The sequence below is a fragment of the Amphiprion ocellaris genome, chromosome 4 (genome assembly GCF_022539595.1).
Source record: "Amphiprion ocellaris isolate individual 3 ecotype Okinawa chromosome 4, ASM2253959v1, whole genome shotgun sequence".
Lineage (NCBI taxonomy): Eukaryota > Metazoa > Chordata > Actinopteri > Pomacentridae > Amphiprion > Amphiprion ocellaris.
In genome coordinates, this window is record NC_072769.1 from 3,646,604 (window position 1) to 3,672,472 (window position 25,869).

At 40.8% G+C, this 25,869-nt stretch overlaps 1 protein-coding gene across 1 annotated transcript in view; it reads right to left on the minus strand.

Moving 5' to 3' along the window:
• Window positions 1-7,974: 7,974 nt before the first annotated feature.
• Window positions 7,975-25,869, minus strand: part of tmem132a (transmembrane protein 132A) — a 35,291-nt gene continuing 17,396 nt past the window's right edge. Inside the window, exons 8-14 of the mRNA XM_035948521.2 lie at window positions 25,653-25,805; window positions 24,614-24,809; window positions 24,385-24,528; window positions 22,274-22,476; window positions 20,787-21,006; window positions 20,505-20,696; window positions 7,975-11,315 (exon numbers count right to left, since the gene is read on the minus strand). Of these exons, the coding sequence (XP_035804414.2) occupies window positions 10,371-11,315; window positions 20,505-20,696; window positions 20,787-21,006; window positions 22,274-22,476; window positions 24,385-24,528; window positions 24,614-24,809; window positions 25,653-25,805 (2,053 nt within the window). The 3' untranslated portion in view covers window positions 7,975-10,370. The remainder of the gene's footprint in view (window positions 11,316-20,504; window positions 20,697-20,786; window positions 21,007-22,273; window positions 22,477-24,384; window positions 24,529-24,613; window positions 24,810-25,652; window positions 25,806-25,869) is intronic.

The window sequence follows — 25,869 nt, forward strand, 5'->3', positions numbered from 1 at the left end:
TTCCACCAAAAAATGTTCAAAAATTTCCCCAAAAATTTGAAAATATGGACATCAGAAGTTTCACTGTGAAAATCTATTTTTTTGCCACATTTTCAAACTTTAAAACGGGCCAATCTGACCCACAGGGCGACACGAGGGTTAAAGTATAAAGTATGCAACAGTACTGGATGCTAATGTCATAAATTATATCAGAGAACATTTCATCATAACATGATAGTTTGACAAGGGGAGATGTTTGACGGTCTCATCCTCACCTCTGATTGTCCTCGTTCTGATGTACATTCTGAGGTTACATCCTGCATACTGCTGGAGCTGATCTGACCGGTGAATGTCGCTTTCAGTCTTCAGTGAGGGCAGCTCAAAGGCAAAAAGTTTTTCTTTGAGTCACCGATGATTGAGTACAATCAATTCTATTTGAGGATCGACTGAGAAAGAGACTGATTAACATGAACAACTATCACCTTTACATAACAGAGCAGGAGTGTTCAACTCATTCTAGTTCAGGTTCCACATTCAGCCCAGTTTGATCTCCAGTGGACCGGACCAGTTTTACTATATGATCAAAATGACAAAAGTTAGATTAAAAAAAAGACAAAAAAAGCAACAAAAACAAGACAAAATATTACAAAAATGAGACACAAAATGTCAAAAAAAATGAGACAAGCGATCCCAAATAAAACAAAACAACAAAAAAGGAGACAAAAATTAGACAAACAAGGTGCACAGCAACAAAAAAAGGGATAAACGACAAAAATGAGACAAAAACCACAAAACGGCACGCAAAACAATTAATAAAGCAAAACACAAAATGACAAAAATAAGACAAAAAACACAAGCAAGACAAAAAAGCAACACAAAATGACAAGAACGAGAAACAAAGCGACAAAAACATGAGACAAACGACAAAAGCCAGACAGAAAACAACAAAAACAAGACAAACTATTACAAAAATGAGAAATGACAAAAACAAGACACAAAACCACAAAAAAATTGACAAATGACACAAAACAAAACAAAAAAATAGACAAAAAATTTGACAAAAAAGTTACAAAATGACAAAAAAAATGGCTAAATGACAAAAACAAGACCAAAAAACACAAAACAGCACGCAAAAAAATGAATGAATCAAAACACAAAATGACAAAAATAAGACAAAACACAAACAGGACGAAAAGTAAACACAAAACGACAAAACGAGAAACAAAACAACAAAAACATGAGCGGAAGTCAGACAAAAAAAAACGACTAAATATTACAAAAATGAGAAACAAAATGACAAAAAAAAAACAGTGAACAATTTAGTATTTTATTTTCTGATCCAAACAACTTGTCATGGTCTAGAAATGATTTTAAATTTATAGTTTTACTAATTTACAATCTGCAGTTAATGTCTTCTCTGGACTTTTTACACTTTGAGGGCCGGATTGGACCCTCTGGAGGGCCGCTTTTGGCCCGTGGGCCGCATGTTGGACATGTCATAGAGAGATTTTGTCTTTGGTTTTTGTCTTTGGTTTTTACTGCACCAAGAAGGTGGAGCCTGGGCAGAGTTCGCCATCTGTCTGTCTGTCTGTCTGTCTGTTGGCAACATTACTCCTAAACGGATTAAGGGATTTGGACCTTGGTGGAGTATTTATTTATCTTTTTACTATTAAACTAAGAATCAAAATATAAGATATGTACTAGAATTCCCATGACAAGTGACAGTATGAAGAGTTTTGGCGGAGTTGGATCAGTGTGAGCCAGTGAGGCAGACAACAGTAAAGCCTTATATGTCCTCGTCTTCACCTACTTTATGCTGGGGACAGATTTCAGACCTTAAAACACTCTCCTCACTGTTGACCCAGGAGACTGGATCTGCTGCTGCTACCATACTGCTTCACTCTCCGGGTGGAATTTCTTCATTTTATTTAAAAAAAAAAAAAAAAAAAAAAAAAAAGCAACCTACTAATCAAGGATGTTTTCATTTGAGACAAAAGCTGCTATCTTGACAGTTTTATATCATAATAGTTGGGTTCTTCACATGTAAGGAAGACTGGACAGTTGATATGACTGTACTTCTTAGTATTCTGAGTGTGATTATTACTCACACATGACTGCCTTTATCTGATGTTAAACAGCTGATCTTCAGTGAACCTTTTTCAGAACCAGGTGGCCGTTAAACAGGAAAGCACTTCACACACACACACACACACACACACACACACACACTACACACATCACGTTTTAATTCAAACACTGAAGTGAAGTGAAGATCGGTTGGTTTCTCCCTGCTGACGTCTGACGTTACGGTGGGCGTATTGCGTCACTTCCTGTTGTAGCGCTGTGTTGTGTTCTGTGACTGTTGTAGCTTATCCACTCCATCTAATTTGATATTCATTAAATCTGTGTGTAGCGGTAATATTTGAATCGTAACATACACTCGTTTTCTTCACACACCCTCTCAGTACTTAATTCTAAGTTAATCTGTTATCTCTGTCCGCTAGCCTAGCACTTAGCAGTTAGCATGGCTTCTCCCTCTTCCTCTCCTTCTCTTTCCTGCTCAGTGTGTCACATGTTTAGTTACTCCTCTGCCTCCTTTAGTGATAATGATACCTGTAATAAATGCAGTCTGTTTGTAGCTTTGGAGGCAAGGCTCTCTGAATTGGAAGCGCGGCTCCGCACCATGGAAAACACCCCGCTAGCTGTTAGCCAGGCTCCCTTAGCCGGTGCGGACCGCAATAATATAGCTGCTAGTGTAGCTTCTGCTAGCCGTACCCTAGCAGCTCCCGAGCAGCCGGGAAGTCAGGGTAGCTGGGTGACAGTTCGTAGGAAACGTAGTCCTAAGCTCAAGCCCGCTGTCCCGGCACACCACAAACCGCTTCACGTTTCTAATCGTTTTTCCTCACTCAATGACACACCCGCTGAGAAACCAGCTCTGATCATTGGCAGCTCCGTAGTCAGAAACGTGAAGCTAGCGACACCAGCGACCATAGTAAAATGCCTCCCAGGAGCCAGAGCGGGCGACATAGAAGCAAATTTGAAACTGCTGGCTAAAGATAATCGTAAATACAGTAAGATTGTTATTCATGTCGGCGGTAATGACACCCGGTTACGCCAATCGGAGGTCACCAAAGTTAGTGTGGCATCGGTGTGTAACTTTGCCAAAACCATGTCGGACTCCGTAGTTTTCTCTGGACCCCTGCCTGATCTGACAAGTGATGATATGTTTAGCCGTATGGCATCGTTTCGCCGCTGGTCGTCTACGTGGTGTACTGCAAACGACGTTGGCTTTATAGACAATTGGAGCTCTTTCTGGGGAAAACCTGGTCTGATTAGGAGAGACGGCATCCATCCCACGTTGGCTGGTGCAGCTCTCATTTCTACAAATATGGCTGATTTTATTAGAACTCCTAAAGCATGGCAACCCAGAGTTCAGACCAGGATGCAGAGTTGTAGTCTTCCACACCTCTCTGCAGTTTCCTCTCAGCTGTCACCCTCCAGTAAATCACTTAGCTTTATTGAGACTGTCTGTCCCCCGACCACCAAAATTCAATAAATTAAGCAAATCAAAACTAAACAAAAGACATAGTAACCATAAAAATCTAATTAAAATTAATACCACTATTTCAACTGAGCGAAGAAACAGGACAATTAAATGTGGTCTGTTAAATATTAGATCTCTCTCGTCTAAATCTCTGTTAGTAAATGATTTGATAACTGATAACCAGATTGATTTGTTCTGTTTGACTGAAACCTGGTTGCAGCAGGAAGAATATGTTAGTCTAAATGAATCAACTCCTACTAGTCATACTAACTGTCATGTTCCTCGAATCACGGGCCGAGGAGGAGGAGTGGCAGCAATTTACCTCTCTACCTTAAAAATGAACCAGAGACCTAAACCTAGTTACAGTTCATTTGAAAATCTTACTCTCAGTCTCTCTCATCCAGATTTAAAAGCTCAGAAACCAGTTTTATTTGTTGTTGTATATCGTCCTCCTGCTCCTTACTCTGAGTTTTTATCTCAATTCTCAGACTTTTTATCTGATTTAGTGCTCAGCTCAGATAAAGTCATTATTGTGGGTGACTTCAACATTCATGTTGACGTGGACAGTGACAGCCTTACGACTGCTTTTAATTCAATATTAGACTCAATTGGGTTTTCTCAACATGTAAATAAACCAACTCATAGTTTTAATCATACCCTTGACCTCGTTCTGACTTATGGCATAGAAATCAAACAGTTAACAGTATTTTCCCGGAACCCTCTTCTTTCTGACCATTTTATGATAACATTTCAATTTACAACAATAGATTGTATAGGAGTTAAGAATAAATATCATTACAGTAGATGTCTGTCTCACAATTCGGTGACTAAATTCAAGGAAATAATACCCTCTCTATTTAGTCCAGCACCACTTACTGATATAATGGAAGGGAAATATTATAATTTTACCCCCACAGAAGTGGATTATATTGTTAATAATGCTGCAGCCTCACTGCGTACAACACTTGATAGTGTTGCACCTGTAAAAAAGAAAGTTCTATCTCAGAGAGGACCTGGTCCTTGGTATAATTCCCAGCTGCGGACTTTAAAGCAGGCGTCCCGAAAGCTGGAAAGGAAGTGGTACTCCACTAATTTAGAGGAAGTTTATGTAGCTTGGAAAAAAAGTCTAGTAATTTATAAAAAAGCTCTTCGTAATGCCAGGACAACATATTATTCATCTTTAATAGAGGAAAACAAGAACAACCCCAGGTTTCTCTTCAGCACTGTAGCCAGGCTGACAAAGAGTCAGAGCTCTGTTGAAACTTGTATTCCTTTAGCTTTGAGCGGTAACAACTTCATGAGCTTCTTTACAAATAAAATTATTACGATTAGAGAAAAAATTAATCTGGCCCTTCCTGCAAATGTCACAGATGTATCATCGAGTACAGATACTTTAGAATTGGCTGTAAGACCAGATGGATATTTAGAATTTTTCACCCCCATACATCTCTCTGAACTCATTTCAATAGTTTCTACATCCAAACCATCAACATGTCTTTTAGATCCTATCCCAACTAGACTGTTCAAGGAGGCTTTACCTTTAATTAATTCCTCAATGTTAGATCTGATTAATCTCTCTCTAGTAACAGGTTATGTACCACAGGCTTTTAAGGTTGCTGTAATCAAACCTTTACTTAAAAAGCCCACTCTAGATCCAGATGTTTTAGCCAACTATAGACCAATTTCCAACCTCCCATTTCTCTCTAAAATTCTGGAAAGAACAGTTGCAAATCAATTATATGAACATTTACAAAGGAATAGCCTGTTTGAAGAGTTTCAGTCAGGCTTCAGAGTGCATCATAGCACAGAAACAGCTCTGGTGAAAGTAACTAATGACCTTCTCATAGCGTCAGATAATGGACTGGTCTCTATACTTATTTTATTGGACCTTAGTGCAGCATTCGATACAATCGACCACAAACTTTTATTACAGCGACTAGAACATTCTATTGGCATTAAAGGGACAGCACTGGACTGGTTTAAATCCTACTTATCAGACAGGTTCCAGTTTGTGCATGTCAACAATGACTCTTCTGAGCATACTAGGGCTAATCATGGAGTTCCTCAGGGTTCTGTCTTAGGACCAATACTGTTCACATTATACATGCTTCCCTTAGGCAACATTATTAGGAAGCACTGTATTAATTTCCATTGTTATGCTGACGACACTCAATTGTATTTATCTATGAAGCCAAATGAAACTAATCAGCTAGCTAGACTGCAAGATTGTCTTAAGGACATAAAGACCTGGATGACCTATAATTTCTTACTACTAAATTCAGACAAGACTGAAGTCATTGTATTTGGCCCCAAACATCTTAGAGAATTGCTTTCAAAGCATATAGTTACTCTGGATGGCATTACATTGGCCTCCAGTACTACTGTGAGGAACCTCGGTGTTATCTTTGACCAGGACATGTCCTTTAACTCGCACATAAAACAAATCTGTAGGACTTCCTTTTTCCACCTGAGAAATATTGTGAAAATCAGGAACATCCTGTCTCAGAGTGATGCAGAAAAACTAGTCCATGCATTTGTTACTTCTAGGCTTGACTACTGTAATTCCTTATTATCAGGTTGTCCCAATAGCTCTCTGAAACATCTACAGCTGATCCAAAACGCTGCAGCCAGAGTACTGACGGGAGTTAGCAAGAGAGATCATATTTCTCCTATATTGGTTTCTCTTCATTGGCTTCCTGTTAAATCTAGAATAGAATTCAAAATCCTTCTTCTGACATATAAAGCTCTTAACAACCAATCTCCATCATATCTTAAAGATCTGATAGTACCATATTACCCTAGCAGAACTCTTCGCTCTCAGACTGCAGGCTTACTTGTTGTTCCTAGAATCTCTAAAAGTAGAATGGGAGGCAGAGCCTTCAGTTATCAGGCACCTCTCCTGTGGAACCAGCTCCCAGTTTGGGTTCGGGAGGCGGACACCCTCTCTACTTTTAAGGCCAGGCTTAAAACCTTCCTTTTCGACAAAGCTTATAGTTAGGGCTGACTGGGTGACCCTGACGGGGTGAGCTGGTGTTTTCATTTGCACAACTGACTTCCCCTCTTGACGTCCCTTTAGTTTGCCCCTAGTTATGCTGCTATAGGCCTAGGCTGCTGGGGAACCTCTCTTGATGCACTGAGCCCTTCTCTAACTACCTATGTATTTACTATATATACCATTATTGCATTACACTCACTCTGTTTCTTTCTGTGTCCTTTCTCCGAGTGTCCCTGGTCCCAGAGCTGGATGCTTCAGATGTGTGGTTGTTCTCCCACCTCCAGCTGCCCATTTCCACCAATCTACTCTGCATTGCCCTTACTATACTTGATTTGCTCATCTACATATTTTTGAATTTACCACCAGCTATATATGTAGTATATTTAATGTCAGAGCTGTACACCATAGCAGTAAACTATAATTAGTTTCCATGTTAGTTGTACTTTGCATGTATCATCTGTCTTATCATGCATGTATTATACTGTGTGTTTTATGGTCCTTGTCCCCCCACCTCTCTACCTCTACCTCTACCCCTCTATCTCTACCTCTCTATCTCTATCCCTCTACCTCTATCTCTACCTCCATCCCTCTATCTCTACCTTTCTACCTCTTCTGTCCCTCTCAACCCGCCCGGCCAGCAGCAGATGGTTCCCCCACATTAGAGCCGGGTTCTGCTCGAGGTTTTTTTCCCTGTTAAAAGGGTGTTTTCCTTGCCACTGTCGCCTTTTGGCTTGCTCTGGGGGTCAGGCATATGGGTTCTGTAAAGTGTCTCGAGACAATTTGACTGTAATTGGCGCTATATAAATAAAATTGAATTGAATTGAAGTTAAACAAGAAACAAAACCAAAAAAATGGCAAATTTTATGTACAATTTTTCAAGGTTAAGCATACGGTTTCGAAACGGAAAGTAATTGTTTAACATAGATAGATAGATAGATAGATAGATAGATAGATAGATAGATAGATAGATAGATAGATAGATAGATAGATAGATAGATAGATAGATAGATTAAACCTTTATTGATCCCACAGGGATCAGTATTATTTGGTACATGTATGTTGACCCAAAAAGCTTAGTTCGGTGAAGCAGAATGTCATTTCTCTTAATGTGTTGTTTTTATATATATAAAACTTTTAAGGGCAACTTTTAAGGAATTATTGGAGTTTTCTTCCTGAAGGTTTTGCAAATTTTCAGAAATTTGGGGAATTTTTTGTTGAATTTTTGGATTTTTTTCAGACAAGGAAGCAATATTTTTTGGTGCCCATAAATGAAGACAGCAGGAGGGTTAAAGCTGAACATGATTAAAGCTACATCACTGGTTAACATCCCAGAACCCAGCTTTGTAAGAGCAATGTTGTCATTTAGGTCTGTCCTATTTCAGCTGTGTTGTAGTAGAAACAAAAAAATTATATGTATTTTTGTATGACCGAGAGAAACAGAAACCAGAAACCAAAATGAAACTGGACAGTTTAACTGTTTAATTTTCACATGTGGGCTGACCTTCTACTCAGAGCTGAATCAATATCAAGATCAGACTTCCTTCATTTCATACGTCAAGATACAAGCTGAAAAGCTGTTTGGTGCTGCTGACTAACTGCATGTCTACAAGAGCCAGATACTTACTGACGAACTGAACTGCTCTGCTATAGACTGAGAGTTAACAGACAACTGAATGGGAAAATAAAAAGGGTTATTTTCTCACCATTAACAGAATCATTCTAGTTACACTTGGATTAGACAGATAAACAGCTGAAAAAAGGATTTCTCTTGTTTCTGTGTTGGATGGATGGGATTAAAAATGAAAAACGGAGTTGCTTTGTTGTTTCTTCTGCTGCCATTCTAGTGCTGAAACTGAATGTACCTGGACAAGTTGAACTTTACCTGGTAGTCTGATGAACATGTCTGAACAGTTTGTATTGGACAGGCTGAGAGCACAACATGCTTCTTTAATCATGTTTCTTTTAAAACAAGAAACAAGAAAAGCCCTTAGAAAGCACAATCCTCCTCCAAGGCTGCTCATTCCCCCATATGTCAGAAATGCAGCATTTTTTTTTATTAGTTATTGATGATCAGAAATCACAGCACTATAGAATGTGTCCACAGATGTACCCACAAACACAATGACCTGAGCACAGGCGTGTGTTATGCATGTGTACGTTATGTACGGATACCACATCACGTGACCTAAATATGTAGCAGGCGAGGGGAATTGATGGGACTCAGAAACACCCCCACAATTTAAGCAGTTGTTCCTTATATCATTTCTGATGGATAAGTCCGGGTAAGTCCTCAGTGGTGGATTTGTAGTAGGATCACAATCAGCTGATGTAGTGTTAAATTGTTGTCATGGTTACAGTGACTCCATGCCGCTATCTGGCAATGATACAGAAATCTTTAACAAATCTCCACATTTGTCCAATATTATTAGAAATTTGTCCAGAACTTGTTCAAAACAATCCTATTTTCCTTTTCACAATCATTCCAAAATGAGTTAAACATCTCGGATGGCTTAGAAGACTTCCAAAAAATGACTAAAAACAATAAAAACATATCCACAATGACTCTAGTTTGACCTCATAAAATAAACGTGTTCCCTAAATGTTGTCAAAATGACACGAGATATGTGCAAAAATGACTAGAAATGACTCAAATTAGTCCAGAACTTGCTCAAAAAATCCTCCTTAACGATTCAAAATCTGTCCAAGATGAGTTAATGGTCTAGGATGGCTGAGAAGGGTTTAAAAAAATGACTAAAAATGGGTCCAAAATGACTTTAATATGTCTTCAAACTGTTAATTTTTTTAAAAAGTAGGAATTATTCACAGTTACAGGTTTATGAACATTGGTCTTCAGCGGTGGATTTGTAGTCGGATTACAATCATGTGATCATCAGCAAGCAGCTGATGTAGTGCTCACTTGTTGTCATGGTTACAGTGACACTGTGCCACTATGTGGCAATGATACAGAAATCTTTAACTAATCCGTGGATCAATGTTGAGTAATTTTGGACCAATTCTTAGTCAAATTGGACCAATTTTTTGTCATTTTGGAAAATTTTTAGACATTTTGGGCAAAATTTGAGTCATTTTGAACCAATTCTTGGTCATTTTTGGACCAATTTTTTTGTCATTTTTGAATTTTTTTTGTCATTTTTGGAATTTTTTTGTAATTTTAAACAAATTTTAAGTCATTTTGGACAATTATTTCATCATTTTGGACAAATTTGAGTAATTTTGAACCAATTCTTAGTCATTTTAGACCAATTTTTTGTCATTTTGGAAAATTTTTATTTATTTTGGTAAAATCTGAGTCATTTTGCACAATTTTGAGTCATTTTGGACATTTTTTGTCATTTTAGACAAATTTTGAGTCATTTTGGATAAATTTGAATCATTTTGTAAACTTTTTAGTCATTGTGGACAATTATTTTCTCATTTTGGACAACTCTGAGTCATTCAGCAAAATTTTCAGTTATTTTGGGCAAATTTTAAGTAATTTTGAACAATTTTTTTTGTTAAATCAGTGAATCCAGGCTATAAGCCACGTCACTGCCAGAATCTAATCACTTGGTCCTTGAATCATTTCTGACCTTCTCTGAAAACTTCATCCAAATTCGTTCATTTATGCATGATGTTTTTCAACTGCCATGTTGGAGTGAAAACAGACAACTCTGATCTGCAGTTCTGCCTAGTAACAGGAAAGGCCTCATTGATCCACCAGTCCTACTGACAGGGTTTAATGGAAGAGTTGAAACCTTTGTGTTCCAACAGTAGAACAAAGTTTCATGCTGTTTTTTCTCCTGTTGTATCACAGAGAACAGAGATTGTAATGTGGACATTGTTCTTTCGGGTCTAACAGCAAACGATCTCTACTTCTGTAACATCTTCTTTGTCAGTCCCCTCCTGCTTCTTATTTAGCTCGTCTTCACCTTCTCTGTTCTTCATCTCTACTTCCTCCCAGTCGTCTCCCTGTCTCTTCTTACCTTCCCCCTTGTCTTCTGTTGAACTCCCTCCCAGTTGTCCCTCCCTGTCCTCCCCTGTCCTGGTCCGTCTTGTCCGGTCCCGTAAGATGCATGGCAGACAGTTCGCCAGGAAGAGGGCAGCAGACAGGCAGAGCAGGGAGAGGACAGCACCTAAACCCACCTCCAGGTCTTCAGCTCCCTCTCCGTCCTCCTCCGTTCCCCTCTCCTCGTCTTTCTCCTGGCTTGGGGACGAGTACTTCGTGTCCTCCTCTAGTTTGGGCATCAGCACAGCTCTTTCCAGAATGGTCTGACTGACCATCTCTCTGCTGCCCACCTCGTTCCACTTCCTTCTAGTCATCCTCTGACTGATTTTGTCATAGTAGTCATAACTCACATTTCCATTTTCATTCTCACCTGATGTGTAGATGTTACTGTATGCTTCAACCAGCTTGTCTGAAATGTTCACCTCAAACTCTTCCTCATCCTTCTTTCCTCCTGGCTGCTTAAATCCAAGATCTAGATTGACTCTTATCCAGCCTGATCCACTGGCCAGCTTCCTGGTGCCTCCGTTCCCTTTGACGTTTGCCCACTCCCTGTTGCCCTCGTGGATGGAGTTGGAAGTAAGATCAGCACAGGCAGAAACCAAAAGTTCTGCTCGCAGTAAAGGCCCGCCTCCGTCACCCTGGGCGAAGATGCGTTGGACGGGGCTGGGCGCCACGGCAACCACAGTCTCCGCTAGCGAGGAGAGATGGAGGACGAATGGCAGGTCGCTGAAGGTGGAGAGCAGGGAGGCGGTATCATCACTGAACTGGAGCCAAACACTGATGGACGCCTCCTGCAGAGACACAACATGGAAAAGCAACCATTTCACCTGTTTCTCTGACCAAATTCATTATATTTTATTCAGAAGCCTCTGTATTTTCCAGACAGCAACCATCCATGTTCAACTTGATCAGGTTTCTGTTCTCCTTGAGCTTTCCTTCAGATATCGGTGTTACCATCTGACAGACGTACCTTCCAACCTAAACTCCCACATCTACTTTGTCAGTTTTTATCAAGTGTTTTGGTAATTAGACCCATGTGAGAATCAAAAACATGGAGTGGAGTTGGAGATGTAGGAGAAGTAGAAGATGAGAGCGAGGAGCTCATTGGACAAGAGTAGTGATGGAATGGTTGAAAGTTGAGTGGTTTTGGGAAAACACTGGCAACAAAGAGGAAAGTACAGCAATGGTAGCCTATACTGACTGAGAGGACCAGAGACAGAGTGAGTCCTTATTCAACTAATGCAGAAGTCTAATGTAAATAAGGAAAGACTGTACAAAAGTAGAGAACAAAGCTTACTGTTGAAGATGAGCACGCTGGAACAAAGTGTTTTGGCGGTTAGACTGGAGAGACATTGCATCATAAGCAGTGTTCTGGATGTAGGTAGGACATGAGGACAAGACCTCCAAAGAAAAAAAGACTCTAGACTCCAGAGGAGGTGTTTTTTCCTTTCTCTCTTTTAATTGGGAAGCACAAGGGAGAAACTGACTGGCAGGAGAAAATGAACTCCTCTGATTGGCTAAAGCAAGAGAACCTTGCTTTGCTATCAAGATACAGCCTCTGATTGACTAGAAAGACAATGCTGCTGATTGGTTAAAGAGAAGAGGAGAGCTGTGATTGGCTCAAGACAGTTAGAGGCCAGAGGGAGAAAATGGAAGCCAGATGCAGAACAAAATTCATTAGCCAACATGTCCAATTAGTTCAACAGATAGAGGGCTGTACTACGAAGTGACATTAGCAGGTTAGCAGGTATGTTGAGTCCAAAGTCAGAGTTTTCAGCATCATGAAGGTGGTTCTCTGTTTACTTTGGTAGATCTCCATGGTAACTGATGCTGTGGAGATAACCTGGTCACGGGAGTACGTTCAAGGTTTCTGATTTAAATCAGCTAGAAGAAGCGTCTCCCTTTAACCAAAGATTTTTCTGGTGATTACTTATGAGCGATACAGATTGTGAGCTGCAGGAAAATGTTTTATCTGTAAACACCTTCGGCTGTATGTTACTGAACTTTCCCTGCAACTAGACGGTCCCATCAGGCGGTGATGGGAGACAACGACACCTGAAGTACGTTTCTTATGTCCAGTCTACTTTGTAATGTTGTTTTGGTTGCTGTCACTACAGAAAAAAACGCTTCACAAAGACCGGATGTTGAAAATGGGAGCTAGGTTTCATGGTGATCTCAGGATTTTAATCCAGAATGTAGTGAGACTTGAAGTTGTCTCAAAAATATGTTTAAGGACACCATCATTAGTGATGTCAAACAGATGATCTTCTAGCAGCTGGCTTGATCACAAAAAGGTCATGGATCCATTCCTTCCCAGTTCAGGGTCTTTTCGGGTTGGGAAGTAACTCTGAAACTCTTCTGAAAGCTGAGATAGGTGATGGTGCACCAGCTGGGTGAAGGAAGGCCCTGTGAAGAGGTTTATCTTCTGTGAGAATCTGCATTGACTTACACTGAGTCTCGTTAGCAAGAAAGTATTTCCACATGCAATGCTCGCAGTTAGCTCAGCTACACGATCCCACAGATCCACTCCGGACACGTCATGATTAAAGAAAAAATATAAACTCTCCGGTTTATTTTGTTCTCCAAAATATAATTCCACAGACAGGAAAAATGCGGCTGGCTAAGATACTTGTAATTCTTGCTGGACGCAGGTAAGAAAACTGTATGCTTCTCTATCAAGCACAGACAGAACTGTCGTAAAACGAAACGTAAACAAACATCTGCATCTACGCTTGAGACATTAAAGGGCAACTACGCCTTTTTCATCAACATGTACACACATAATCAAACTTCATCATATAAAAATGAAACTCAAATCATATTAAAGTATATTTTCAATAAGCTACTCCATTTTTTGCCACTACATACCCAGCCCCTAATTGCTTTCTAGAGTAGAAACAATTACAACTTATCTGAACATCTTTCATCTGAGTAGTACTAAATAACAGTCTATAGAAACAGTCTCATGTTGCTTCTTGAAGTAAGCAGAGCTTCGTTATTGGTCTCTCAAGCTCATTAGTCTTTGTCTTGACTCGGACCTTGCGGACCATTCCATGCTCATCCTCAATAGTTTTGATGATCCTTCCCATCAGCCAGGATCCCCTAGGTGCTGAGTCGTCGACGATCAAGACTACGTCTCCTGGGATGAAGTTTCGTGATGGATAGTTCCATTTTTGTCTTGCCTGTAGTTGAGGCAAATACTCCTTGGTCCAGCGCTTCCAGAATAGGTCGCTCATATACTGGACTTGCCTCCATCTTCTACGTACATAGATATCGTCCTTCTTGAAGAGTCCCGGTGGTAAGTCGGGTTGAGTCTTCAATAGCAACAAGTGCTGTGGGGTGAGAGCTTCCAGATCGTCGATATCATTTGAAGGCGTGGTAAGAGGCCTAGTGTTCAGGATAGCTTCACATTCGCTATATACTTGAGTACGGCCGTGCTATCTGTCCAAAACTTGGACTCTCTAAGTGGTAGCTGCAGCTCTTTCTTTAGCATAACATCCACCTTCACAGCTAAGGCAGCCGCCGTCAGCTCCAACCGTGGGATAGTTGTGGACTTCAGTGGGGCAACCCTTGCCTTTCCCAAGACAAATGAGCAGTGTATTTGATTGCTGATACTCTTTTGGACTAGGTATGTGACAGTACCATAGCCTGTTTCGCTTGCATCACTAAAGTGATGTAGTTGAGCCTCCACTGTGGCTCCGAACTCTGGTGGCTTGAAGCACCTTTCCAATCCAAAGTCTGTGAGATGCTGAAGCTCTTCCATCCACCTTGACCATTGTTGTCCAAGATGATCTGGCACAGCATCGTCCCATCCTGTTCTCAGTCTGCACAGTTCTTGCAGGATGTTTCTGGCAAGTAGTATGACAGGAGACAACATACCCAATGGGTCATAAATTGAACTCATCATTGACAAGATTCCCCTTCGGGTGAGAGGCTTCAGTTGGATGTTAACGTGGAACTTGAACTCATCCGACTGGATACACCACTGTACTCCCAAAGCCCTCTCGATGGGGAGTGCGTCTTGATCAAGATCCAGGTCTTTAACTTCTGTTGCCCTGTCCTCTGGTGGAATGCTTGACAACACGTTCTGGCTGTTTGTCATCCATTTTGTCAGCCTGAATCCTCCGGCTTGACAGATGGCCGTCAAGTCTTGATGTAGCTTGACTGCTTCTTGTTCAGAGGCAACTGATTTCAAACAATCATCAACATAGAAATTATGTAAGACTGTGTCAACTGCAACTGCGTCAAACCTGTCCTTATTATCTTCAGCACATCTTTTCAATGCATAGCTGGCGCAGCTTGGGGAAGAGGTGGCGCCAAATAAGTGAACCTGCATCCTATATTCTTGCAGCTCTTGGGAGACGTCGCCTTCTGGCCACCACAGGAACCTGACAAGGTCGGCATCCTCTGGTGGGACTTGGACTTGGTGGAACATTGATTCCACATCTGCCATTACTGCAACCTGTTCCAGACGGAACCTTGTTAAGACACCTATCAGACTGCTTGTTAAGTCCGGGCCTTGCAACAATTGTCCGTTGAGTGTGGCTCCTTGGTACGAGACTCCACAGTCGAACACCACCCTTATTTTCTGTTTCTTAGGGTGGTAGACACCGTGATGCGGGATAAACCACACCTTTCCATCGCTCCGGTTTAATTCTTCATCTGGTACTTTAACGGCGTAGCCCATGTTGATCACTTTGTTCATGAAGTTAACATAGTCTTCCTTGAATGTCTGATTTCTTTGAAGCTTCTTCTTCAAGTTGAGTGCTCGTTGTTCTGCCACTACTTTGTTGTTGGGCATTTTCACATCATTGTTCTTCAGTGGCAAACCAATAGAGTAGTGGCCGTCGACCAGCTTGGCTGATTCAGAAACTCTGTCCATGAACAGCTGATCATCCTTTGACATCTCCAAACACTCTCCTTGAGCATTCTCAGGAAAATCACACTTGAATTGCTGAGTCCATAATTCTTCCAGTCGAGCCACAGAGATGCGATTCGTTTTGATCAGTGGGTAGCCATGTTTTGTCCGGCGTCTAATGTTCTCACGCAGCGGTCCGTTTATGGTCCATCCCAGCGCTGTGCGTACTGCATACGGCCCATCTTTGACGCTGCGGATTACCTCCTCTGGTTCTAAGGCCTTTACTACATTGGTTCCAATCAGAAGACCGACGTCTGCGTTGATCAAAGGAATTTGTACACCTCGCAGATGTGGCCACTTATCCACATCCTCTTGAGTTGGGATGTTCTCTTTACTCACAGGGATAGCCTTTTGAGCGAAAACCTCCGTAAGCTCAATGAAGTTATCGTCCTCGAGGCTGCTCACTTCGAGGTCTGGTACAGCTTTGCAGGATACTGCCTTTTGTTCTCCCATTGTAGTGAGCAGAATGTTTACATTCTTTCCTTGCAGGTGAAGGTCGTTGGCCAACTTGTTAGTGCAGAAAGAAGCGTTGCTCCCTGGATCCAAGAACGCATAACAAGTCAGCACCTTGCTGCCTTTCTTTGCCTTTACTCTCACAGGGACGATGGCGAGGATACTATCCGTACCCCCAGCCCCAGTCTGGGAGCTTGTGTCTCCTGCATCCACGAATCCGCTGACCACAGTTTGCTCCTCCCTCTGAGATTCGCTCTCAGAATCCCCCTCTGAAGCCTCTTCCTTTGGTAAGTTTTTGGGTTTCTGTTTTATATGTAGGAGCGTAGGATGTGTTGCAGAACATATCTGACAGCTCTTCTTCTCTTCACAGACCTTACTCATGTGTCCTGCTGTAAGACAACTGAAGCAAAGTCCTTTGCTCTTGAGGAACTCCAACTTTTCTTTATGCAACATTCTTTGCAACCTTTTGCACTGTTCCATAATATGGTCTCCCTGGCAGAAAATACAGGGTTTGTTGAAGGCCTTGTTCACTTGTGTTCGTTTCTCCTGTGTTTTCTTGTTTCCAATGTCAGCGCCTTTCTCAGATTTCTGAGGTCTGATTTCGGTGGCTAGTATTGTGACATTCTTCTTTCCACTTGACCTTTCTGTCTTACTGTCTGACTGGCGTCTTGTTTGTCCTGGGATTTCACCGAAAACAGGATGTGATGCCATTTCCGCCTGCGCGTTGATGAAAGCTACTACATCTTTGAACTTTGTGCGGCGATCCTGCCTTTTCTGAATATCTATGGCGACACTCCTGAATCTTTCTCTCAGTCTGTAGGGAAGCTTTGCGACGATCGCGCGCATGTTGGCAGCATTTTCCATCTCCTCTAAATACTCAAGTTCTGACATCACATTGCAGCAGCTCGTGAGAAAGAGAGCATATGAATCGAGTGCCTTGGCATCGTCTGTCTTTATCACAGGCCAGTTTAAAGCCTTGTCCAGGTAAGCCATGGAAATCTTGTATTTATCTCCAAAACGTTCTCTCAGAAGCCTCTTGGCTTCCCAATAGCCCTGTTCTGGGTCCATGTGAAAGCAGCTGCGCACAATGTTATTAGGCTGTCCATTCGTATGTTGTTCTAGATAGTAAAGACGATCCTTACAATCTTCAGTCTTGCTCTCTACGCCATGTTCGAACGCTCTTATGAAGAGACAATATTCTGTTGGATCTCCCTTAAAAACAGGAATGTTCTGAGGTGGCAAGGTAGAAAGCTTCTGTTGCTTTATGAGGCTTTCTGTAATGTAATTTTGGCGTTGCATGACAGTAACCAAGTTATCTGGAGGAACAAAATTGTCCACAGAGTATACAGGGGCTTGTATCATGTGGTCACCTGCATCTCTTCTCCCTACGTGGCTATGCTGACTGCCACCGCTGACTACACCACCCTCACTGTGGCTGACGTGCTTCAATGGAGCAGACGTTAAAACATCCACTTTACTTCCCTTGGTTCTGCTTGACACTTCTGAACCTTCATATTGTCTTAATACAGCCAATCGAGCATCAGCTGCAGCAAGCCCGGCTTGTAGCTCCAACTCTTCCTTTTCGGCCTTGAGCTGTAGCTCTTGTTCTTCTAAAGCCTGCTTTCTTTTCAATGCCGCCGTCTTGGCTAACAGCGCAGCTCTTTCCAGCTCAATCTTTAAGCGCTCAGAATGAGCTGACGATGTTGAAGCAGAGCTGACACACTTAGACCTTTTGGATTTCTTGGATGTGACAGACACACTATCTTCAGGCTTTAGCTCATCAGAGATCCTCTTAGATTCCTCTTGGCGCAGCTTAGCCGCCTGTATCCATACATTCACATCTTTCACAAAGTTTAGGTGCTGAGAAATTCTTGGCTCATACCAATCCCTTTGATCTGTGTTCATGTTCTCTTCACATCCTATCTGGCAAAACAGGTCTTTAACATGCACATTTATTTCACTGAGCTTGTTAATCAGTCCTTCATATTTGGTCAACAGTTCACCTTTTATGTTTTCCACATTTGCATCATCATCCATTAAAGCATGCAATTCACTCCTCTTCTCAGTGAGCTGGCCCAATATAGCTTTTCTTGAGGATATTCTCAATTGCAGATTATGTTCTAATCCTTTCTGTGTTGACTTAACAACTCTCTTGTTCTTTTCCACGTTCAGCCCTACCGTCTCCTCCATTCCCGTTCCGGACATCATAGACGCGATCGGTCCTTCCAGAAATTAGACGGGTCCCGGTTGCGCTCCGACAGTCACACAGCGGCCGAGACGAGCTCCGTTCAATCTTGAATCCGTGCTCCACTTTCCACAAACCTCTCCGACGGTTCCTTGTCCAACGTCGAGCGAGTTTTCTTACTAATGAAGAGGTTTATCTTCTGTGAGAATCTGCATTGACTTACACTGAGTCTCGTTAGCAAGAAAGTATTTCCACATGCAATGCTCGCAGTTAGCTCAGCTACACGATCCCACAGATCCACTCCGGACACGTCATGATTAAAGAAAAAATATAAACTCTCCGGTTTATTTTGTTCTCCAAAATATAATTCCACAGACAGGAAAAATGCGGCTGGCTAAGATACTTGTAATTCTTGCTGGACGCAGGTAAGAAAACTGTATGCTTCTCTATCAAGCACAGACAGAACTGTCGTAAAACGAAACGTAAACAAACATCTGCATCTACGCTTGAGACATTAAAGGGCAACTACGCCTTTTTCATCAACATGTACACACATAATCAAACTTCATCATATAAAAATGAAACTCAAATCATATTAAATTATATTTTCAATAAGCTACTCCATTTTTAGCCACTACACCCTGGCTCAGTCTCTTCCAACATCCCTGCTAATGTTTGAAACATGGAAAATAATCCCTGTGTTCACCTTACTGTAGCTTTAGCAATGCAGCTAGCTACTAAGAATGATGCTGTCAGTGCAGACACAGTTGAAGAAGTGGTGGCCTTCGTAGTTGCTTTTGTCCTTCCTGTTCACATTTTGTTCTTTAATAAAAACTCCAAAGGATTGTCTTTTAATGGAGGGTGCTTGGTCTCCATGTGTCAAAGCAGCTTTGAAGGTTTTAAGGCTTTGTTGGATCGCCTGTCGCTACATATTAAACAGAGTGGACTTGGAGCATCACCTGTTGCGAGGAACCCGTAATTTAAGTAGGACTCTTGGTATTTTTTTTTAAATGCTGCTTTATTTTTGGTGGCATTCTTGGAGTCTTTTGCTGTCTCATTGTTGGGTCTTTGCTCCTTTTCAAAGAAGCTCTTCAGCAAAATTAGTTTTTTACTCATTTTTGCTAAGGTTAGCTTGTGGGCTAACCATTGCATGAAAGATGCACGCAGGAGGAAGCTGTCATTTTTTAAAATAAGATATGTGGCAGACTAATGTAAATAAAATGACAATGCATGTTTTTATTCTTTCTGTGTGGCCGTGTACCAAATGATCCACGGACCGGTACTGGTCCACGGTCCAGTGGTTGGGGACCCCTGAGCTAACCCACTAATCTGGCTTCGTAGTACAGACCAACAGCAACTCAGACAAAATATGATTCCAGACTCACCAGTGAGCTCCTCCACTCGTGCATGAGAACGGCCCTGACACCATTCAGGCCGACTTTTACCATCCTGGCAGGATAAGCTACAGCTCTATTCTCCCACAAAGCAGCAGAACGTAGGGGAGTGGCTTACTAGGTTACATCAGCAGATATCACACTAAGTAAAGTTAGACATTATGATGTTAGAATAAATTTTCTCTGACTGGACCAACTTAACCAAGTCCACTACAGGATCCTCAACATGTTTTAACATGTCTGAAATTCATCAACTGACCGAGTTACTCAGGAAAATCTGCCTGCACTTTCTGAGAGCTTGACAGTGAGTTTCATATCAGTTAAGATTTAAATCAAAAATACAAAAGCTCATTTGAGCTAGATTTAAACACCGTGAGAACATTTCGATACCAGTTATTTACATATGGAGACTAATTTGTGTTTTTGATTAAGTTGGAAGCGTTTTTTTTATTACCAAAAACCACTGCTCTACTGTCTAGCTGGTCACATGACACACTGAAAAAACTTCAAAAAGCAAAAAAATACTTCAGCTTGAGGGCACATATCTACAAAACTAAGAACATTTTTAGCAAAGGAAAAGTCATACAATAGAAGATCAAAGCCTTTGGGAGTATTTTAAGGCTTTAATTTGACATAGGTGTGTGGATGGTAAATCTTTATATTTTTAAGGTGAGCATGTTCAGCAAAGTTGAGTCTTGTTTCCTTTAGGTTCCCATTAATTTTAAACATTATAAAAATAATACCAAATCAGTCACTGCACATATCAGCAGTAAATGCAGTCAGTAATAGCACATCACTCCTTAATGTGCTCGGTTTATTTCCCAGATCCATTTATTAGTGTGCTTTAGTGCTTATGCAATGACAAACTAATAACCCCATAACAACATTGTTCGTGTGCTTCAGTGCATTAACACACTAAATTCTGCTTTACCATGTCAGCCATCACGGTGAACGTCACATTAACTTTACTTTTACTATAATTTCAACGCCTGCTTTGACAAAGACTTTCCACTGTGTGATGAAGCGATACCTGCTGATGATGGTACAGGATGTTGAAAGCCGTCACTGTCGCTGTGATGATGGACGGGTGGGCGGAGCCGGCCGTGACCGACATGCCCAGACCGCTGACCACCTGGACATGCAAGTCGCCGGGGACAACGGCATCAGGGGTGACAGTGATGTCACACCTGCCGAGGACACCGTCCCACTGCTCAGAGATGATCTGAGGAGGACGCAGAGAGAAGATGCTCAGAAAGAGAAGATATAAAAGTTAGGAACTGATGAAGAAGTGGAAGATGTGCAGCTCATCTACATGCAGCGACGTCTTTCCTGGTCGTAAGCCAATCACGGTGTTGTGATAGCCAAGGGCAGCCACTTGGGAGTCTTCTACTCTGAGCCAGTCATGGACCAGCTCTGTGACATCAACAAACCAATCGGATGAGCCCAGGAGATGGATGGACTTACTGTTGGAGTCCTGAGCTGTGAACTGAGTCAGAACCTGGACGGAGGAGCGCTGATAGACCGGAACACACCTGAGAACACATCAGGAGGTAAAGACCTTCAGAAGAACGTTCATTTAGGATAATATCATAGTAGGCTGAGATTACATTTAAGAACGTGTAACTAATATCGTAACAGAGTGGTTCATCTTGTTAAACAGTGACTGGTCATATTTTACTTGGATGTTCTGTATTTTCCAGGTAATTTCTCAGAAAGCTTCTAATAATCTACTAAAACAAATACTTGCAAATTACAGGACATTCTAAGAAAGTTCTGTGAAATTTGCTGCTAATTACAGTAATTAAGTACGTGTGTTATATTTAAATTTTTAAGAACAAACAAAGCGACAAAAAAATGGATAAACAGTATAAGATAGACAAAAACCACAAAAAGGAAACAAAACGACAAAAAATTTGACAAAGGACACGAAACAAAACAAAAAAGAGACAAAAAAATAGACAAAAAAGTTACAAAGTTACAAAAAAATGGATAAACGACAAAAACGAGACAAAAAACACAAAACGGCATGCAAAACAACGCATAAAGCAAAACACAAAATGACAAAAATATGACAAAAAACACAAGCGAAACAAAAAGGAAACACAAAATGACAAAAACAAGAAACAAAATGACAAAAATATGAGATGAAAGTCAGACAAAAAACACAAAAAACAAAAACAAGACAAAATATTACAATGAGACACAAAATGACAAAAAAATTTGACAAACAACACGAAATAAAACAAAAAATTAGACAAAAAAATTACAGTGACAAAAAATGGACAAACGACAAAAACGAGACAAAAAAACACAAAATGACAAAAACTGCACACAAAATAACGAATAAAGTAAAACAAAATGACAAAATAAGACAAAAAACACAAGCGAGACTAAAGGAAACACAAAACAATAAAAACATGAGACGAATGTCAGACAAAAAAAGAAAATGATAAAAAAATTTGACAGACGACACAAAACAAAACAAAAAATTTGACAAAAAAATTACAAAACGACGAAAAAATAGATAAATGACAAAAATGATAAACAAAATGAGAAAAACATGAGACAAAAGTCAGACAATAAACAACAAAAAACAAGACAAAATATTACAAATGAGACACAAAATGAACAAAAATTACACACGATATGAAACAAAACAAAAAAGAGACAAAAATTAGACAAAAAGTTACAAAGCGACAAAAAAATAGACAAACGACAAAAACGAGACAAAAAACAAATACACACAACGTTGTTGCAGCATTAAAGAGACCATAGAGCAGAGTGAAGGTTGTTCTGTACCCGTTTTCTGTGAAGAGGTTCCAGCCATCGATGGCATTGAGAACAGGATCCGCTAAGGACACTTGAAGAGGCACCGATGGAGCCCACACTTCCAGACAAACAGACCCACGGAGCATGCCCAGAACGAACTCCACCACTGCACAGGTGTTCCCCAGCCCGGACTCACTGCCGTCCACAAAGAGGGTGGAGCAATCACTGGACACCTACGAGGAAGAGAGAGGTGGTTATTTATGGAGTGCCAAAGCCTTATATGATTTGCATATTAAGGCCCAAACCAAACAGTATAGACCAGGGGTGCCCAACATGTGGCCCGCGGGCCAAAAGCGGTCCTCCAGAGGGTCCAATCCGGCCCTCAAAGTGTAAAAATTCCAGAGAAAAACATTAACTGCAGATTGTAAATTAGTAAAACTATAAATTTAAAATCATTTCTAGGTTTTGTGTCTCATTTTTGTAATATTTTGTCTTGTTTTTATTGTTTTTTGTCTGACTTTCGTCTCATGTTTTTGTCATTTTGTGTCTTGCTTTTGTTGTTTTGTATTTCCTTTTCGTCTCGCTTGTGGTTTTTGTCCTGTTTTTGTCATTTTGTGTTTTGCTTTACTCGTTGTTTTGCGTGCCGTTTTGTGTTTTTTGTCTCGTTTTTGTCATTTATCCATTTTTTTTGTCACTTTATAACTTGTTTGTCTAATTTTCTTTTTTGATTTGTTTCATGTCGTTTGTCAAATTTTTTGTCATTTTGATTCTGATTTTTGACATTTTGTTTTGCATGCTGTTTTGTTTTATTCTGTGTCGTTTGTCTAATTTTTTTGATGTTTTGCGTCTCATTTTCACAATAGTTTGTCTTTTTTTGTTGTTTTTTGTCTTTTTTTATCTGACTTTTGTCATTTTGATCATATGGTAGAAACTGGTCCGGTCCACTGGAGATCAAACTGGACTGGATGTGGAACCTGGACTAGAATGAGTTGGACACCCCTGGTCTAGAGAGAGAATGGGCAATGGGCAAGAAAAGTTTCTGGTAAGAGGAAGTAACCTCTGACAGACTGGAACTCGCTGGTCGTTTATTTCAACTGGTGGGGGTTTACAATTTAGCATGCTCCCCCTGTGACAGAAAAATCAATTTCAAGAGGTTTATCCAGCAACAGTACTATATATATATATATATCCATGATAACAAGATGTGAGTAATCTCTGTCATCTAGAAGACGGTCCAGTATGAAAGTATTGGTTTCTGCTTCTTGTTTGATTAAAGCTTAAAAAAGCTTTTAGCACTTTAGCACGGAGCTACAGATGAGTGCTTGTTCGTTACTGACTTCAGAAGCAGTCATTAATTAAAAACAATATTTATAATCCTCTTAGTGTCTCTGAGGGTGTTTCCATTCTTTTTCAGTGACAGCGCTCACACCATGCCATGGAGTGTTTTGTTGTAGGCGGTCATGTTGATTTTAAGCCTGTAAACAGCAAATATGTCAACTATGATACAAAAAATGACGCAATTATATATAGACCCGTGCAGAATGACTTGAAAATGATCCATAATTACAGAAAATTAGTCCAGAATGACGTGAAATTTGTCCTCAATAACACAAGTATTATTCCAAAGATACAAAAATTGTCCAAAGTGATTTGAAACTTGTCTAAAATGACTTGAAAATTGTCCAAAATGATTTGAAACTTGTCCAAAATGACTCTAAATTGTCCAGAATGACTCAAAACTTCTCCAAAGTGACTTGAAAATTGTCCATAATGACTCGAAAATTGTCCAAAATGGCTCGAAAATTGTCCAAAATTATTCAAAACTTGTCCAAAATGACTTGAAAATTGTCTAGAATGACTAGAAAATTTCCAAAATTACTCAAAAATTGTCCAAAATGGCTCGAAAATTGTCCAAAATTATTCGAAACTTGTCCAAAATGACTCGAAACGTGTCCAAAATGACTCAAAAATTGTCCAAAATGACAAGAAAATTGTCCAAAATTACTTGAAATCTAGTGACGAAGACTGAAAGGCACTGAACTGAGGAAAACACTAGTAGTCAGACTGAAACTGCACAGGACAAAGATCTTTCTCTGGTAATAAACCTGACTAGTGTACTGGACAGATCTTATGTGTCGCACCTTGATAGTGTTCTCGTTGGTCGAACGGCAGGTGACTGCAGAGGTAACATCGGACACCTTCTCATCGTCGCCTACAGCCAGAACCATCACAGGCAGCGACACCGGCTGGTTGGTCAGTATGGCTGTGTTGATGATGGTGTTACTCTGAGAACAGACAATCAGAGAAGACACAATCAGAAAGACTGGATGATATTATGTGGCTCTTTAAAGACTGGACAGAATAAAGTACCTCTGTGACGGGAGCAATGCCATAGATGTGTCGATCAGTGAAAGAAAAGATGCTCGTTGCCGTCCTGTGTGAAGATGGGGGGTTACTACGCCCAGAGTACTCCACCCACCAGCTGGCAGACACCGTCATGGCCACGCCAAAGCTCCGCCTCAATCCATCGACGGACAGACACACCACCTGCTGGAGGACAGTGGGACTGCAGGAAAACAGAGGCCAGACTGAGCTGCTGCTACATTAGCATTCAATCCACAGTCCACAAAGAGTTCATCTTAACTATCTTGGTTCCATGAGTAAGGCCACTTCCAATAGTAGTTTGATAGAACCTCTTGAAAAACCTTCTCTGCACCTGAACTAAGTTGTAACTGGAATTCATGCTTTGTCCTGACACCAAAGTAGACCATAATTATGAGTTGTGTTCAAACAGGACTGGCACTTATGGGGCAGATGAAGCCGTATGGTTTCTCAACTGAAGACTCTGGACAAACTAAAGGCTTTTAGAGAATTCACCAGTTTTTAAAAGTTGTGGCACTTCTGTCCTTCTCTCCAGTCATGTCCACAGCAGCTGAAGGCCGGTGTCATGTCCAACACTTGTTTGATCTCTTGCCTTCTCAAGGTTTGAAGTTGTTTTGGAAAAGACTTTTCAGTTTATAGGTGTACGGTGTACGGCAGTTCAGGTAACTGCAATGACTTCCTTATAGCCTTACATTCTACTTCCTACTTCTTGGGAGACTAATCAGACACATTTTGCAGTCATGTCCTCACATGGTGTAATAGTCCTAAACACCAGGAAGCATTTAATTCTACAATTTCCCTCTTAAATGACACAAAAATGAAAAACAATGCTGTAAAATTAACAACATTAAAGACTGGCCTGCTACATGACTATAGGGGGCCATCTACAGGACAGTACCATGTGCACTACAATTAGAACCTTCAGTCATTTAGCAGAAAAAACACACTGCACATGTCCTGAAACTGTAGGACATGACATGCAGCCTTAAAAAGAGGGACACCTGTAATGGTTGATCTGTTGACCTACTCAGGAGATTGCTTCAGCATGCTGTGTTTGTGGCAGACGATGGAAACCACGTCGTGTTCGGAGTCTTGGCTTCTCTCCAGGGTCACTGCCCACAGGTCGGAGGTTAGAGTTCTCCGGGCCACGATTGACACCAAGCCCCTCTTCACCTTCAGACTGAAGACACACAAGAGTTCACTGGTCCTCATTGACTGAAGACAGCATTTTAAAAAACATGAAA